The 19,256-nt window shown below is 43.2% G+C and overlaps 2 protein-coding genes across 2 annotated transcripts; both read left to right on the top strand.

The window, feature by feature from the left end:
• Positions 1-3,691: 3,691 nt before the first annotated feature.
• On the top strand, positions 3,692-6,080 carry LOC139214610 (uncharacterized). The gene is made up of 4 exons (XM_070845502.1): positions 3,692-3,844; positions 3,928-4,045; positions 4,138-4,363; positions 4,603-6,080. Exons 1-4 carry the CDS (start codon positions 3,841-3,843, stop codon positions 5,809-5,811), a joined length of 1,557 nt encoding a protein of 518 aa, XP_070701603.1. The 5' UTR covers positions 3,692-3,840; the 3' UTR covers positions 5,812-6,080.
• Positions 6,081-6,637: 557 nt separating this feature from the next.
• On the top strand, positions 6,638-10,006 carry LOC139214130 (uncharacterized). Its single transcript, XM_070844888.1, has 5 exons — positions 6,638-6,919; positions 7,144-7,243; positions 7,340-7,442; positions 7,535-7,793; positions 8,410-10,006. The coding sequence occupies exons 1-5, from the start codon at positions 6,638-6,640 to the stop codon at positions 9,763-9,765; spliced, it is 2,100 nt and encodes a 699-aa protein (XP_070700989.1). The 3' UTR covers positions 9,766-10,006.
• Positions 10,007-19,256: the final 9,250 nt, after the last annotated feature.

The raw sequence follows: 19,256 nt of genomic DNA, 5'->3' as shown, positions 1-19,256 counted from the left end.
GGAACTTCATACTGGCCACATTCACCATGAAAGGAATGGGTTTGTTGCTGTGTAAACCGTGGAAATGATCTTCTCACGCTGTGTGTTTGTGTGCTCTGCCGGGTTTATTGCCCCATCCTAATGTTTACAATTTAACAGCACATTCCTCCCAAGTATCAGCCTTTGAAGTTTCAGCACATTCAGCAAATGTGCTGATGGTGAATGATGATATCAAAGAAAGAGAGTAAAGAGGAGAGGTTTTTGGAATGCAGATTGTCCTTGACTCCCACTGGTATGGTGATTAATATGATATAAACACTCATTAACAAAGAAAAAATCATTTTAATTACTAAATTTCACGCCAATAGATAGAAATACCAGCTACTGTGTACATGTCACAAGCATGTAAACACATAAAGAAACACAAATGAACGTAGTGGGATGAGAGACGTAGCGACTGGTCTCCTCAGGGCAGATAAATGGAGCGCTGATCACTGGACACGTGCAATAACTTGTCCGATAAACAGCAAGCAGACATTCCTCAAAACACCCAGCGGCAAAGTAAGTAAATCCACAAAGCCCTGCATGATTAACGCCTCCTGTCATAAAACCCCTGCATGCTTTCGGACATTGGTAATACATGTGACACAGGAGACACAGGAGAGTAACTTGTCACCACCTGCTACACAGGCTGCAGTTGTCAGTGACATTCCTGTTTGCTCAGGGGCCATATGTTTAAAAGCACAGATGACCCTGAGCCCATATCTCAGCCACACGTCCCTGCAGTGGATACAAGTGAAAAAAGTCAGTATCATAGGATGTGATGCAGGCCGTTAAATGGTGGCACGTGTCGGTAAATATGCATGTGTTTGACTCCAGGCAACTGGCCCCACGGATGTTAAACAGTGAAAAGACAGGATTCAAGAGTACAGATGCTTACAGAGGCATGCATGGTAGGTACAGTATGTGCTCCACCTCCTGGAAAACATGTGCTCTTTGACCTGGGGGATTAGATCTGTTAACACACACACACACACACACACACACACACACACACACACACACACACACACACACACAAAGCGGTCATCTTTTGCATGGACTCCGCAGAGTTTGGCGTGTATTTTAACATGTCTGAAATCTGTCCACAGAGCAGGAAACTAGGTTACAGCTGCTGTCATAGTTAGGTGACATCTTGGTAACTCAAAGAGCAGAGTTTAGACTGAGACATTCGATTATTCTGATGCACAACTTTATTAGTGATAACAATTTACACTTTCAAAGTCTACAGCGTACTAACTGTGGGCCATTTCAGGAACATGCTTTAAAAGCTCTGTGTTTTTAAATGTAGTCATTTTAACCAAGTGATGTCTTTTCCCATTATCTATTAAAATCATATCCCATGGTCTGGTCTGTTTCACATCCCCTTTTACTATTCCTCTTAAATCTGTATGGTTTTACAGGTGATCGCTCTTGCAAATAAGATATTTAAGAAAAGTAAAGTAAAATAGCAGTAAAACCTCCAGTGTAATAAAAGAGAAAAAAAACCCAACTAGTCCCCTAAATGTTTGACCTACAAACTGTTTTGAAAACTAAGGAGTGATTTTTACAGGTCAACAGTGTCAACAGTTATGATACAGTAGGACACTTGTGAAGCTGAACAGCGCCACCTGCTGGAGAATCTGCACTTACTCACCATGAGTCTGTTTTGATACGTTCACGGGACTTTGTTTCTCGTATTTAGAAGCCAATAAGCGCCTCATAATTCACATTAGTCTGGTTAATAACTTATCAGTGAGTGACTTTACTCTACCAGGTAACGTTAGGTAGGTTAACGTTGGAGCTTTGAACCCACAGCTCTGTTAGTTATGGCAATAATAAAGCTACAGCACCGACCAGTGCTACAGAAGGGGTCATATTGCTCTGTACTAATCACTTTATGCTATATGTCATGCTAGCTAGTTCAGGCTGTCATCTTGTCCGCTACTATTTTTCATTGTAACTAGGCAACCGATGCCTTGGGTTTGCTTGGTTTTAGAGACCGTCTTTCACGTAGCTACAGAGCAACATTAAACTACACTGCACCGTACACCCGGATTTCAAGCAAATCCACTACTTAAATCCTCTGGAAGTTTAAACACGGATGAAAATAAAAGCACACTTTTCATCTCTAGCCGACGGCCATTGATTTTGTCATCTGAAATGATGACCGTCACCACCACCTGTCACCGGCTGTAGCTAGCTGGTGTACGCCGGACAACAAACCGTGCGTACCTTTGCGTAGAACCCCGCCCATTCAGCGGCCAGCGCGGCTAGCTAAATTAGCCGAGCGCTGCTGTTGACATCTGCCTCTGCTCTGTTGTTTATACTCATTACAAACGCTGTCCGACCGCTTTTTAAAGCTGGAGGGACAGACCTGAAGTCCAGGATGTGCTCTGTTGTCGGATGTGATTCGTGGCGTCGCAGTGCGCAGCGGTTCAGGTTACCGGAGGACCCGGAGAGGAGGCTGGAGTGGGCTCAGTTCCTCGCTACGGTCAACAAGCAGCGTTTTAAGGAATCGTCCTGGACCGACATTAGAGTTTGTAGTGAGCACTTTAAAGATGACTGTTTTGAAAACCGGAGCCATTCAGGTCTGACCGGAGCGGTTTTAAAGCCCAGTGCTGTTCCATCACTGTGTGTGCAGACTGAGGCAGACAAACCTGAGCCACATCTGGACTGCTCCACATGTGTGGTGAGTCTGACGGCTGTCACCACAGACTACAGTCTACATCTGTTTACCCCTCCGACCTGCACAGCCCATCACCTGATGCTGCATCCTACGTTTGGTGTTCTACTGCTACCTTATGGGCCAAGTGTAGCAAATGTACTGAAATGTTCATGTATTCCCCAAACAAGTATTTAGACCGAGGCTTACTCGGCAAATAAAGTTAACACACACTAACAAAGGAGGGTTACATCAAAAGTGACGATATAATTGTCAAGTAATAGTTTAAAAAAAAAAAGTTTCCTCTCTAATATATAAAAGATGAATAAGGTAGATAAGCAAGCAAGTCAGGCATTTAACAGTAAGGGGTTTCTAATGTCTTAATTGCTATTGGGACTCATTAGTTATAACAGGAGTAAACCACTTGGGAGTTAAAGTACAGCAGGAGGCCCTGCACCACCCAATCAAGCATGGTGTCAACATTGTGATCAACAACAGATGTTTTATGTCCTGTGTTATCCTACTGTCCATATTTACATGCTAATGTGGCCATTTACCATTCAGTTGGTGAGAAAACACATCTTACAGTCAATGGACACACAGAGCTTTCATATATTTTGATATGAAATCAAAACTTTAGATTTGCCTCCCTATATGATGTCATAAGGGGATCTGTTGATCATGTGACCTCCAGCCCTTCAGCAGGCCGACTGCTGAAAACCCCCTGAACCCACCTCGCTGTCCACTATTGGTTTGACCTCATTAACTCCAGCTCACAGTAATACAAGATGTAGGAGGTGAGAATGAAACAGCAGATTGTTCTGTTCCTCTAAAGTGGAGCATTCAGACAGAGGCTGAAAACAGCTTCAGTAGCCATGTCTGTAGGAGAAAAATATTGTGTTTTTTTGTGTAAACCTATTCTAGCAGGACCTCCAAATACAAGTATGAACCTTAAAATAAGCAGAATATGGGACCTTTGATATCATCCAAACACAGTTTTTAAAATATTGTATATTATTCTATGTTACTGTTTGTCAACTACAAGCTTTTAGTCTTGCTTCTTTGTGTAGGAGCCTGTGGAAACCACTTGTCAGAGGGATCAACTTAAAACATATGATGATCCGACCTCCTATTCTGAAGAATCGGGACTGTCTTCAATGGGTAAGAAAAAAAAATATCACGTGCTATTAAAAATCAAGTAAAGTGAAGAATATTTTCACTTACACTTTAAATTTAATTTGCAGCTGTCCAAGGAAGTCCAGCCTCAAGAGGCATCTCATGTTCAACTGATACTTCAGATGCTTTTGTGCTTGTACATGGTCAGAAGCGTGAAAATGTGAATATTGATTTGATCAGGGAAAAGTAAGTGTCCTGTAAACTAAAAATGTTTGCTTACTTTGGCCGCTTTCCACATCAGATTGGTGTTTTAACATTTCATTTTCAATGATTTTTAGAGCTGCACTTCTGCAGAAGAAAGGAAAGTATATTGTGAACGAAAAACGCCTCCTGCAGTTGTTCAGCTGCAAGTGCCCGTCATGTGGCTCTAAAGTAAAGATGGAGAAGGTCACCTATGGGCTGCTCATCGTCTTGAACCAGCGATGCCTTCAGTGTGACTACAGAAACCAGTGGAAAAGCCAAGTCAGTGCCTACGTGCCATCAGCTGAAGACGAACACCAACAGGTAGGAGGTACTACAACACATCCAGACACACTGCTTCTAGCTTAAGAATTGTGTATCCAAGAAAATGTATGCATTAAGTGTGAGTTTGTGAATTTTTACAAATTTTTAGTGAGAATCATAAACCAAAATGCACCTTCTGCTTGAGCCCTTTTGTCTTTTTAGTTGTAATTGGTGAAACAGTCTTCTGTGGCGACTTCAAAGAGTGTAATTTTACCCCTATTCATGTCATCGTATCACAGGCGCCGCCAACAGATGACACCCATAGCGGCATCACAGGGGTCTCTGAGATTGTTGCTGTTGTTGATGAGGAGAATGATCCCACGGAAACTGAGGAATCGAGTGATCAGGGTGAAGTGGATTCAGACGAGGACTGGAAGCCAAAGAAGCATTTTCTTCTGGCGAACGAACCTCAAAAGAAACCTGAAGACAAAGGGGAAGAGGAAGGTGATGCTTATCCTCCTTTTGCCCCCAAACACAGTCAGCTCTGCACAGACTGTGGCATGTTTTTCAATAAACGGAAGCCTCACACGTGCGAGCACAAAATTAAACCCTTTTCTTGCAACATTTGCGGTAAGAGATGTGTCAGCGAGATCGCTCTGACTTCCCACAGCAGAATCCACAATGAGAACTATGAGCATCGGTGCAAATACTGTAATGCTGCATTCAAAACAAAGGTGGACAAACACACGCATGAGCAGACCCACCTAACTGAAGGAAAACCCTACAAATGCTCCGACTGCTCAGAGACATTTGCCACAAATAAAGAACGCAGAATCCACCTGGAGGACCATAGAGGCCCCCCGCAGTTAAAATGTCACATCTGTGGGATTGAATTTCTCTGGCCGCTTTCTCTTCAGCGACATTTAGCTGTACACACAGGAGAGAGGCCGTTTAAGTGTTCAGTCTGCCAACGTGGCTTCAACCAGGCGAGCCACCTGAAATCCCACATGCGCCTGCACACTGGGGAGAGGCCCTACAAGTGTCAGCATTGTGACAAATGCTTCAATCACAACGTGAGCTTGAAGAGCCACGTCCAGCGTTACCACTCGTCGAGCTCTGGACAGAAGAAAGGGGAGATCAACGAGAGGGAAAGTGACACTGCTGATGCTGAGGAGCGTGGGAACAGGAGATGTGTAGATTCAGGGCTTGACAATATGGAGGAAGAACAGGATACAGAAGAGGAGGAGCAGAGGGAGACGACAGATAGGCCTAAGAAAAAAAGGAAGACCACAGGTAGGCCGGTAGGACGGCCAAAGACCTGTGAATCAGGCAACCTGGTCCCAGCAGTTCAAGTGGAAGGTCAGTGTTCAAACACTAAGACTGGAAAACAACGAGTTCAGAGGTTAAAGAGAAACGAGGAAATGATGAAAGTGAGGAGGACGAGCCCAGTGACAGTGAAACGTCCTTTGAGTCAGCAGAGGGAGTGGAGACGGGCAAGAAGGCGATAAAGAACACAGCGAGTTCAAAGGGAAGGCCAAAACATTGTGATGGCGACACAGCAGCCAGAACCGTGGTAAAAGCTTAGTGAAGCACAGGGGAAGACCAAGGAAAAATCTAGAGGTGTGAAAAAGTAAAGAATTAAGTTGGTTTGCAAAGGAAGAGGCCAGGTGCAGTAGATGTCCTTACAGAGATGGACTGATGTCCTTGAAATTTACATAACATGATAGACAAAACATGCACACGTAGGCCAGAGTTTAGGTCATATCGCATTTTAAAATACTTTCTAATCCTGTTACCTGATGTGTGTATGTACTATAAGGTCAAATTGGATAAAAGTATATTAAACAGGACTAATGTTGAGTGTATATTCCTTTCTGTTGTTCAATTTCTCTTGACTTTATACCATCATATACTTGCATAACTTATCATTATGTTTGTTTGCAAAAATCTAACATAACCAGTGATGAAAGCTGCCAAATAATTAAAGTGAAGTAAATATATAATATGAGAAGAAAAGCCAACAGTAGAAGCACTTCAAATTTGTACATAAGTAAACATGCTTATTTACATTTTCACCACTGGAATTTTGTTTATATTTTTCAATCAATATGTGTTGGCCCAAGTCGGGATACGCTGGGTGAGAAACCAGGCGCACCCCGCCATGAAACCCCGCCCACTCGCCGCTGACGTGGAGAAACAGCTAGCCGTTAGCTGTTAGCTGAGGACTGTTTGGGACAGTCAACACCGAAGTCTGTCCACTGGACCCTTTAAACATTAAACTTTAACGCTGTCCGACCACTTTTCAAAGCTGGAGGGACAGGCCTTACACCCAGGATGTGCTCGGTTGTCGTATGTGATTCGTGGCGTCGCAGTGCGCTGCGGTTCAGGTTACCGGAGGACCCGGAGAGGAGGCTGGAGTGGGTTCAGTTCCTGTTTGAGGTCAATGGGCAGCGACTTAGAGAGTCGTCCTGGACTGATATCACCATTTGTAGAGAACACTTCACTGAGGACTGCTTTGTTAAGCTGACTCCGGTGGCTGGCACGGTCCAGCTAAAGTACAGTGCTGTCCCATCACTGTGTCTCAAGTCAGAGCCAGAGGAGCCTGTGCCAATTCAGGTGAGGCCAAAACATGGTGATTTATCTTTGACAGCGTCAACCTCCTGCTCTTAGTACACACCTCCGCCAACACACATGGAACCCCAGCGCTACAGGCTACAGCTCATGCCATAGTTATTCTCCTGAATACCCGCCTGGGTGGACGGAGTTCATTCCCACTTTAAACTGTAGTGCTGTGTTATCCAACAACTACAAGCCTTTTCTCTCCTCGTTCCTCTGTGCAGGAGCCTGTGGAAGCTGCAGAAGTTGATTTTCAGTGTGATCAACTTAAAACACATGACAGCCCATCTTCCTTTTATGAAGAATCAGGAATAACTTCACCAGGTTAGAAACTTGTCAGTGTTTTGTGTCAACAAAAATGGAGCAGTTGTTCATTCAGATGTTTTCTCGTGAATAATGAACTTTGAATTGAATTTGCAGCTGCCCAACAAAGCCCAGTGCCTAGTGATGCTTCAGATGCTTTCATGTATGATTACGGTCAGATCCTACAAAAGATAGAGAACATCGACGTGATCAGGGAAAAGTAAGTCAGTCCATCTTAACTATTGTACTTTAATTACAGCAGATATGAAAAGCTTTTAAAATCTGTACCACATTTTTTATTTTATTTTTTAGAGCTGCACTTCTACATAAGAAAGGGAGGTATGTTGTGAATGAGAGCCGACTCTTCCAGTTGTTCAGCTGCAAGTGCCCGTTATGTGGCTCTAATGTAAAGGTGGAGAAGTTCACCTATGGGCTGCTCATCGTCTTGAACCAGCGCTGCCTTCAGTGTGACTACAGAAACCAGTGGAAAAGCCAAGTCAGTGCCAGTGTCCCAGCAGCTGAAGATGAACGCCTGCCAGGAGGCGTAGACGTGACTCCAATGATCCAACAGGTAGCAACAAATTACAACGTATCCTGAAGAGTTCAGCTTCCTTTTTGATAGAATTATACATCCAAGAAAGTTCTCAAAATAAAACTACACTGTTCGATATTTTGACTTTTTTGCAGTATTGTGTAGTTAATTTTTGTGCTGGCTCTTATAAAATAAACCGCTAATGATTAGTAGAATAATGGATTAGATGATTGACAGAAAAATAACATGCAACCATTTTGATAACAGAATAATCAGTCAGCCAAAAAGTGTGGGAATAATACAATAAATTTCTAGTTTCTAAAATGGGAGGTTTTGTTGCTTTCCTTTGTCATATATGACTGATGTCTGTGGGTTTTAGACTTCTCGTCAGACAAATCAAGACATTTGAAGACGTCCCAGAGGACTCTGGGCTGTTATTATTAGCATTTTGTTTTTTTTAGACCAAACGATTAATCGAAGAAAAAAGAGGAGATTAATCGATAATGGAAAATAATCGTTAGTTGCAGCCCCATGAAAAGGTCTGTAAGTGTTATTAGTAGTACAGATTTGTTTGTTGGGCTGTAATATACATGCTGTACAAACTGAAAATGCTCCATTTTTCCCATACCGATTGTTTCCATTATATCTTTCACAGGCAGCGTCAGCACATGACAACCACAGCACTCCCACAGGGGTCTCTGAGATTGTTGCTGTGATTGATGAGGAGAATGATCCCATGGATGAAATGGCGGAATCGGGGGATGAAGGCGAAATAGATTCAGATGAGGACTGGAATCCAGTGAGTGACCTTTCACTGGACAACGAACTTCATAATGAATCTGATGAGGAAAGCGAATATGAAGATGAGGATTTCCCTTCACTTGCCCCCAAACACAGTCAGCTCTGCACAGACTGTGGCATGTTTTTTAATAAACGGAAGCCTCACATGTGCGAGCACAAAATTAAACCCTTTTCTTGCAACATTTGCGGTAAGAGATGTGTCAGCGAGATCGCTCTGACTTCCCACAGCAGAATCCACGATGAGAACTATGAGCATCGGTGCAAATACTGTAACACTACATTCAAAACAAAGGTGGACAAACACACGCATGAGCAGACCCACCTAACTGAAGGAAAACCCTACAAATGCTCCGACTGCTCAGAGACATTTGCCACAAATAAAGAACGCAGAATCCACCTGGAGGACCACAGAGGCCTCCCGCAGTTAAAATGTCACATCTGTGGGATTGAATTTAACCGTTCTCGTGCTCTTCAGCGACATTTAGCTGTACACACAGGAGAGAGGCCGTTTAAGTGTTCAGTCTGCCAGCGTGGCTTCAACCAGGCGAGCCACCTGAAATCCCACATGCGCCTGCACACTGGGGAGAGGCCCTACAAGTGTCAGCATTGTGACAAATGCTTCAATCACAACGTGAGCTTGAAGAGCCACGTCCAGCGCTACCACTCGTCCGATTCTGGGCGTGACCAGAACACGGGTAAAAAAAACAAAACTGCAAGTGACACGGATCGTGATGCTCAGGAGAACGTGAGCAAGACAGACACAAACTCAGGGCTCGACAATGTGGAAGATGAGCACGATAAAGAAGAGGAGGAGCAGAAGGAGAGAATAGATGGACCAAATAAAAGAAGTAGAAGTACAGGTCGACCCATAGGAAGGCCTAAGAGAAGCGCAGCAGGGGAAATGCAAGGCCAGTGTTCGAATACTAAGACCGCCAAGGAAAAGAAGTTAAAGAGAGCACGTTGCAGTGATGAAGAAAGTGAGGGCGAGCTGACGGACAGCGACGTGTCGTTTGACTCAACAGAGGAGAGGAGTGAGAAAGTGACATCAAGCACGAGCGGTTCAAGAGGAAGGGCAAGACATTCTGACCGTGACTCTGATTATGACCCAGAAGACTCAAAGAGAAGGAGGTACAACAGCCAGAACAGTGAGAAAAGCTCAGGGAAACACAGGGGACGACCCAGAAAGGATCAAGAGGCTGAAGACACGTAAAGAGACATTGAGATAAAAAAAATATCTCCATCTAAAACTGTCAGTGAGTCATACAGAACTGGACTGTTTCCTCTCATATGTTTGAACAATTGCATATGAGCAAGCAAACGTTCACACTTTGGCTGGTGTCTTTTCAAACTTCATAGCGTTTACAGTTATGACATAATGTCATTTTGATTTCAAGATACTTTTGAATCCTGTTTACTGATATGTCATCTTAACATTGGACCAAACTGGGTGAAATGAGATTAAACTGGGTTGACGTTAAGCACATGTTTTCTTTCATGTGGTGAATGTCGGTCAGGTGTTTTGTGATGAGGGCCAGTTGTCCCTATGATAGTTAGACATCCAAATCCAAAGCCATTGAAAACTGCGAAAGGATTTTGTGTAACGCTATATCACAGGTGGGCAGACACCCTCTCTACATTTAAGAGTCGACTAAAAACCTTCCTTTTTGACAAGGCATATATTTAAGGGCTGGCTCAGGCCTTAGACCAGCCCCTAGTTATGCTGCTATAGGCTCAGACTGCCGGGGGACTCCTATGGTGCACTGAGCTCCTCTATTCTCTCTCCTCCTCTTCCTCTCCATCATTATGTCTCATGTCAGCCAAATGTCTGCCTCTAACTGGCTATCTTCCCCGGAGCCTTTCTGTGCTTTCTCATCTCTCAGGTTCCTGTGGATCCTGGTCCTGGTCCTGGTCCTGGTCCTGGTCCTGCTGATGTGGTTCTCTGCTTCATGAATCACTGCTGCGGATCGTCGGCCACTCGTCATGTTTTTCAATAATATCATACTGCTAATCTGTTAGTCACATTCCTATTGTTAGTGCTGTAGTCACTGCTAGTATGTTGGTTGCTGTTTGTGTTGTCTCTCCCTCTCTCTCTCTCTCTCTCTCTCTCTCTCTCTGTCCAACCTCCACCCAACGCAGACCCCTACAGAAGCCGCCCACATTGAGCCTGGGTCTGTTCGAGGTTTCTTCCCGCTAAAGGGGAGTTTTTTCTTGCCACTGTTGCTCAATATAATATAATATCTGATGCTTGCTCATGTGGGAATTCTTGAATCCTTAATTTTGAATTCCTGAATCGTTGGGCCTCTCTCTAATTTAAGAGTTTGGTCTAGACCTGCTCTTTATGTAAAGCGTCTTGAGATAACGCTGTTGTGAATTGGCGCTATATAAATAAAGGTTGATTGATTGAGGTAACAGCTGTCAATAGACTTTGAAGATATGCAAGTCCGGTGTTTGTCTCCACTTCGATGTAATGGAAGTGACAGGAAAAAATTAGGGTGGACTGATTCTTTAATTTATGTTGCAAACTAAACCTTTCGATCGACATCGTCAGCCAGTTAATGACTAAACCCTCGGAGGACTGCACTTATTGTGTTTCCTACATTTATGCCAATGCCCCAATAAGTCCTTAGAGACTCTCCAGCTGGTCCCGAATGCTGCTGCTCGTGTGCTGATGAAAACTAGGAGAAGAGATCATATTTCTCCCGTACTGGCTTCTCTTCACTGGCTTCCAGTAAAATCCAGAATAGAATTTAAAATCTTTCTCCTCACCTACAAGGCTCTTAATGGTCAGGCTTCCATCATATCTTAAAGAGCTCATAGTACTGTACCACCCCACTAGAGCACTGCACTCCCAGAATGCCTACTGGTGGTTCCTAAAGTCCTCTAAAGTAGTGCAGGAGGCAGAGCCTTCAGCTATCAGGCTCCTCTCCTGTGGAACCTCCTTCCAGTTTGGGTTCAGGGGGGCAGACACCCTCTCTACATTTAAGAGTAGACTAAAAACCTTCCTTTGTGATAAAGCTCATAGTTATGCTACTATAGGCCTAGACTGCTGGAGGACTCCCCATGATGCACTGGGCTCCTCTCTCCTCCTCTTCCTCTCCATTTCTATGCCACATGTCCCTTTAATGTCTGTTACTAACTTGGTATCTTTCCCAGAACCTTTTTGTGCTTTTCTCACCTCTCAGGTTCCTGTGGATCGTTGTCATGGTTCTCTGGCTTCCATTGACCACAACTGTGGATCATCAGCCGCTGCCACTTATTATTAGGGGCTTAAAGCCAAACAAATTTTACTTGCACAAATTTAATATAAACGTAGACTAATGTTAGATGTTTTCAGCCTAAGCTCACGCAGAGCAGGACAGTGGTAGAGAGCCTGAGCGCTCATCCCCTTTGTAGAATGAAGGTAATTTTTTATAAAAATACATAGCCTGTTAGAAAATAGGTTGTATTGAGGCTGGTGGGATCTCAGGCTACACTAACAGGGCTAATGTAAGTTAACCCTGACATATAGGCTGTAATGCATTTAATGCTAATATAGGATACAGTTTAACTGGAATAATGCATCATTATGTGCGCTTTGCTATGCCTACTCCTCCTTTTTGGTAATCTGGCTATAATAATCTGTGTCGTATAGAATTTGGAAAAGTTTTACCCATGTTAGGTTGTCATTGCTCAAAGGATATTCCAACAGATGACAACCTCAGCAGCACATATTTGTCAGAGATTGTCACTTTTAGCGATGAAGAAAGCCCCTCAGATAAAGCAGAGGAAGGTGATTAAGGTGAGGTGAGTTCAGATGTGGAATGGAACTGAGGATTCTTTGCTGGCAGAAGAGCTCTACCAAACACCTATGTCTTATAAGATGATGAATGTAGTAGGCCAGAAGGTTGTGATTAGCCATTAAGCAATACAGGCGAAAGCTCACAACTTGTGTTTTAAATGATTTAATTTGCCAAGGAAATAAAGCCGACTTTGAATCATCCATTCAGACGAAAAGTTGCTATGCATGCAGAGGTCTAATTAGGTTTAAATACATCATTGTAAACTTTGACCTTTTTACCTGTTCAAAAACAAAAAAGGAGATTTTGCTGCATTTTCATCTTTACTGCTTAACTTTAGCTTGTTCTACACCACTAACAATGTATGTAGTTCACTGTACCACTCAAAGGTTACTGGCAACTTATGGTGAAATGTTTTCTTGCATCAGCACACCTTAAATGTCAATATTGCAACTTTGACAACTCCATTTGTTTTCACTGGCCCTTTCACGTGACATGACATGGTCCCAGTTGGCTCCAGGCAGCAGCACTACACCTCTGCCAACAACACCAGCAACACGGTCCACTGATTCTAGCCCATCGTTACAGAACCTGTCGTGACAAAAACCACACCAGCCCGGCGTTATATCTGTGCTAAGAACGGAAAATTACTTAGAAAGCAACTACAAGCACAAATAAGACCCTTGTACTTGTTTTTCGGCCACTTTAATGAAATAGTTGACGCTCATTAAACTTAGTCTAACGGAATTCAAGCGAAGGAGGAAGCTAGCGGAAGTGAGTCCTCGGTGTTGCCTAGATACTCCAGCTGGGCAGCGGAATCATCGCTGCCGCCACCGTGCGCGTTCGAACGCCCAGTAGCCAATGACAGACGCTGCTCATGTCTGGGAGCGTTCGATTTAGAATCCTCGCTCATCCCCGACTCTGACTGCTTACGGCGCTGACAGAGAGTTTAATGCAATGCGGAGCATAACAGCTGATGAGTGCATAAGCGAAACAGAGTAATTTCATGTGTTGAACACAAAGCCGGGACGCTCCTGTCACAAAATCACGCCAACCAACAGCCATAGAGCCCCACCCATTCCGTTACCACTGTGCCACTAGCAGACATGGCTACCCGTTAGCATTTCACTGTTGTAGCCATTTAAAACCAGTCGACGCAGAGCGTCCATCTTCCAGCTCTCCTAAACATTAAACTTTAACGCTGTCCGACCACTTTTCAAAGCTGGAGGGACAGGCCTTACACCCAGGATGTGCTCGGTTGTCGGATGTGATTCGTGGCGTCGCAGTGCGCTGCGGTTCAAGTTACCGGAGGACCCGGAGAGGAGGCTGGAGTGGGTTCAGTTCCTGTTTGAAGTCAATGGGCAGCGACTTAGAGAGTCGTCCTGGACTGATATCACCATTTGTAGAGAACACTTCACTGAGGACTGCTTTGTTAAGCTGACTCCGGTGGCTGGCACGGTCCAGCTAAAGTGTAGCGCTGTCCCATCACTGTGTCTCAAGTCAGAGCCAGAGGAGCCTCTGGAGAGCCCACAGTATGTGGTGAGTCTGCTGTAACATCTGCTCCCAGATCCCCTTCCCTCCTCCTCAGCACATCACCGGATCTCAGATCCTACATGGCAAACAAATCCAGCCGCTAAAGGGCGAGTTCATTGGCCTTTTGACCCCAACAGCACGCTGTCTTTATTTACAAAAGTTGCTTGCAGTGCCTGTTAATCCTAGTAAATAAATACATAATTAGAGCCCCAATTAAGTGTAACACAAACATTGCTTTTTTTTCATTGATAAGGTGTCCATGAGATGAAGCAGGATGACGGTAGAATGTCACTTAAATCATGTACATAGTTATAGGAGTTCTGTTTTTGTGATATAATATAGTATAGCAGTCTAGATGAACTAGTTTGTAAGGTGTTTATATCACAGGTAACATACCTCTTTATTCTGTATAATTGTTCCATACTTGCACACATTTGAGATGCATAACAGTCAACTATAACTATTTCCAATAATCAGTCCGTCAACATGATTAACCACAGTAAACTCTATTAGTCAGCATCCCTCATTCAACAGAAATGTACTGTCCACTTCTTTTTACACAACGTGCAGTCTGTATGAGGTAAATCATTAAAATATTCATAAGCTAGTGTTGTGGTCCACATCCGAGTGCAGCCCAATTTAAATGCTGCTTGGACTGATAGGTGCCTAACAGCAAGCTGACTTATCCCCATAGAGCTGTTGAGGTCATACAGGACATACAGTATGATTAATACATGCCACATCTACAGGCTAGTAGAGCCAGTATACACACTGTGCAGTCAAAACATGTGCCTTCATGCCGCTGCTAGTCCTTCTCACTGAAGACCAAACATAATTTTAGTGTATCTGTAGCATTCGCTTAACTACCAGCTTTAATTTTTGTAGGAGCCTCTGACAGATGTTGCTCTCGATTGTGATGACCTGAAAACATGTGACAGTCCGGCCTCCTACTCTGAGAAATCTTTTAAAGGTAAGAGACTTTGCGTGTCCCGTTGTATCAAATAGGAACTAGCTATTCATTTGTTAAGGTGTTCCTTTACATGTGAGCGCTGAACTTTATTTTGTAGGTTCCCAGTCAAGTCCTGAGCCAAGTGGTGTCTCAGCATCATATTTAACAGATGTTTCAAATGCGGTGGCCTCTGGATCTCAGCAGAGCCAAACAACAATGATTGAACTGAACAAGGAAAAGTGAGTTACAGTTCTCAACACGTAAGCTTATTTTCAATACATTTTACATTTACGTTTTTTTGTTTTCTTTACATCTACATTTTGATTGATTTTTAGAGCCGCACTTCTACAGATGAAAGGAAAGTTTGTCGTGAATGAAAGCTGCCTCCTCCAGTTGTTCCGCCGCAAATGCCCGTCATGCGGTTGTAAACTTCAAATGGAGAAGGTCACCTGTGGGCTGCTCATCGTCTTGAACCAAAAGTGCCTTCAGTGTGACTACAGATACCAGTGGAAGAGCCAAGTCAGTGCCAGTGTCCCCAAAGCTGAAGACCGACAACTGACAGGAGGAGCAGACGCAACTCCAGAGACCCAGCAGGTGAGACTTGAATAGTCAGACATAATGCAGCATAGCGGGACACTCTGCCTGCAGAATAATGACTACATAGACCCTGAAAGGTCATGGTAAGAATGTTTGTTGGAACTTCTTTTGAATGTAATGCTCAAATAGCATTTAGTTTAATTGGAATAATGCATCATTCCGTTTGCTTTGCTATGCCTACACATCCTTTTTGTCAGGTTGTCATTCCTCTCATTGTTCACAGGAAATTCCAACAGATGACAACCTCAGCAGCACATATTTCTCAGAGATTGTCACTTTTAGTGATGAAGAAAGTGATCCCTCAGATGAAGGAGAGGAAGGTGATGAAGGTGAGGTGAGTTCAGATGTGGAATGGAATCCAACTGAGGATTCTCTGCTGGCTGAAGAGCTCACAAAGGAGTCTGAGGAGGAAACCGAAGACGAAGGAGAGGAGGATGAGGATTTTGATTCTCCGGGCGGCCTCAAAATTAATGAGCTCTGCACTGAGTGTGGAAGTTTTTTCAATATTCTGAAGCCTCACACATGTGAGCACAAAATAAAGCCCTTTTCTTGCAATATTTGCGGCAAAAGATGCGTTACAGAGATGTCTCTAAAAACTCATAGCAAAATCCACGATGAAACCTATGAACATCCTTGCAAATACTGCCATGTTACTTTCAAAATAAGGGTGGACAAACTTAAACACGAGCAGACTCATCAGGATAGCAAAGATCCTTATAAATGTCCTGACTGTCCAGAGACATTTGCCACCAGTAAAGAACGCAGCGTTCACCTGACGAATCACAGAGCCTCACGGGAGTTCAAATGCGGGGTTTGTGGGATTGAATTTAAGGATGTGCATCATCTTCGGAGACACTCTGTTGTGCACACAGGATTGAAACCGTACAAGTGTTCAGAGTGCGAACGTAGCTTCAACCAGGCGAGCCACCTGAAATCGCACATGCGCCTGCACACAGGGGAACGGCCTTATAAGTGTCAGCATTGCGACAAATGCTTCAATCACAACGTGAGTTTGAAGAGTCACATCCAGCGCTACCACTCGTCGAGCTCTGGACGTGAACGGAAGAAAGAGAAGATAAATGAAAGGGAAAGCAGCGCTGGTGACGCAGAGGACAGTAGCAATAAGAAAGACACAGAGTCTGAGTTTAACAACGCAGAAGAGGACACAGAAGAGGAGGTGCAGAAGAAGAGAACAGTCGTGCCAAAAAGGAAAAGGAGCACAGGTAGACCCAAAGGGCGGCCAAAGAGAAATTCTGCAGGCGACTTGGTTCTGGAAAAAACAGGCAGCTGCTCAAACAGGCAAAAGACTGCAAAACCTAAAGTGCAGAAGCTAAAGAAAACAAGTTTCAGCGATGAGGAAAGTGAGCCGTCAGACAGTAACATGTCAGCTGACTCAGCAGAAGAAGAGGCAGAACAAGAGGAAGAGAGGGAGACGGCGAGGAAGAGCGCAGGGAGATCAAGAGGAAGACTGCAAAACGACAGTGACGCTGATTTTGACCCAGAAGAGGACGACACAAAGAAAAAGAGGTACAGCAGCCAGAGCAGTGGTAAGAGCTCGGAGAAACGTCGGGGCCGACCAAAGAGGAATCCAACGGAGCTGAAGAATTAACGAGGAAATTATTGAGCATTTGTGAAAATAAACTGGAGGGCTGTAGAGAACTGGATGGATATCTCTTCAGTACATATATTAAAATAATACAAGAATATGAAATCATCGTTTACTGTCAAGACATAACAATAACATCAAACCTGTGAACTGATCTGTAGATCAAGGAATTACATTTTTGTTTAAATTCTAAGAATTAACCAGGGCTGAGGTTAAGTCTGACTTCCTTATGCAAAGAAAAACAAATCAATGTAAGGAGCTGTTTAGCTTGATAAATGGTCTTGCTAGCTTTCACCAATGAAAGCAACCCTCTGTAATTATTTGGCATCACTAATAATGGATGGATGTGCACTAATGGAGGGTCAGTCAGTAAATCACAAGAGTCCTTTATATAAAAAGATAGATATTCAATATTGAGCATTGGGTGCGTTGTAAGAAAGTGAATGTCAGTATTGGGTTACGTGATTTGCAAAATTATCCGTGGAAAATTTGGGTCAATGAGGGTTCGTACTATTTGGGAAAGTATGTACTCTATTCATGTATTACATGCATTATGTACATGTATTATTAACTTCTAATTCAGTTTCAAGTAAAAAAAACAAAAAACAACCTTTATATTATTAAGGTTATTTAAGGCACTGTGGCACAGTCAGTTTCTGTCTTTTCTTATTCCCTATAAAGCTGCATAATTATGTACATTCAGTGATTCATCAGTCTGTAGGGAATCCAAGAAGTTTTCAGATACCAATTTATTGTTATGTGTTTTGTTTTGTAAGCCAATACTACACAATTTTACCTGTTCCCCAATAAATCAGACTAAATGATAATACCCTTTTACAAAATGCTGTCAGATCCATAGAGACATATATTTATTTGGTATTTATAGCTGATTGTCTGTTTTTGGAGCTTCAACGATGTGGCCTCAGAGCATTGTTAAAGAACATTTTAAAGGATAATAACAGTGGTTAAGCCTGTCATTGTTAAACCCATTGGCTACAGATCACAGTCACAGTTTGCATTGCTGCTGACCATTTTGGACCGATTCCCTGCTCAAAAATCAGCTTCTTAAGGTTTGACACGAGTCAAAACGCTGTAATCACAGTGAAGAGAAGAAGGTTAAAACTCATCCTCTTGGAATATTTTAGGTCAAACTGCCATCTGAGATTCTACCGCAGCATTTTGATTTCAGCATCGAACCCACAGTGTGCTTTCCTGATTTCAATGTTAGGTCAGTTTGGTTTCTGAATTTCACTCCACAGCGGTCATCAGTGCAGAGCTTTTGTGATCAGTCTTTAGACCTCAGAGGTTGCCTGAATGCACCACTGAGGAGGGCTTTTCAAATGGTCCCTTCTTGTACTAGAACACAATTACGTAAGAAAGCAAGACACAAGTTAATAAAGAAAGACACGAATAAATAGACAAAAAGCACTCTTCACTGTTTTACCTTAGCTATTAGCTAGTTTTAAGTCTCTTCGAGTTTATTGCCATAAATACACAGAAAGTAACTAGAAAATAGCTGCAAGCCAATCACTTAAAACTGAGGTTTAAGGGAGATTTTACATAAAATATATGCGTCCATCTGCCATTTTGAGACCTTATTTGCCTTACACTATATGTCTTATGTTAAAGAAAAACCATACTTCTACTTAAAAATCTAAACCAGACACAAAGTGGTTCCTGTTTGCCTCCATTGGAGCTGTTGTGGGTTTAGTAACTTGCCAAAGGAGTTGATTTTTTCCCCTACATTGCAGTTCTTCAATTGAAATGCAACAGTGAATCTGGGCTTGGATATCTGGGTTCCCAGTTAGATCAAAAACTCTGAATGAATCTTCCCTGCATACGTGTTTATCCTCTTTCTCTCTCTCAGTGCTTAAGCTTGCTTTAAGGTCCAGTGAGTGTGGTAGAAACTCTTGCAGCTCTGCTCTCTGGGAAAGAGTCAGCCCGTTGCCGGGTAAGCCCAAGGCTGCTTCGTGCGTTAGACGTGGGCAGTTTACACTCCTAAATGTGGACTAATGTTTGAACTGAAATAAAAGAGGTAGATGAGTCTCCTTAAAGCCTTATTTATCCAGTTGTCTTTATTTAAAGCTGAGTGTGAATATACTACAAACCCTCAGCAGTACATCTGGCAAAACTACCATCTACTTGTGGTTTGCTAAAGGTCAAAAAAGCTATACAAAATGCAAATTGGGTCTCCTGTTTGGTCTTATAATTTAATCACGCATTGGGAAGTTTGAGAATCA

This window comes from Pempheris klunzingeri, chromosome 15 (assembly GCF_042242105.1).
Source record: "Pempheris klunzingeri isolate RE-2024b chromosome 15, fPemKlu1.hap1, whole genome shotgun sequence".
Taxonomy (NCBI): Eukaryota; Metazoa; Chordata; class Actinopteri; order Acropomatiformes; family Pempheridae; genus Pempheris; species Pempheris klunzingeri.
The sequence above is the reverse complement of the archived record's forward strand: the minus strand, read 5'-3'. Positions and strand labels throughout refer to the sequence as shown.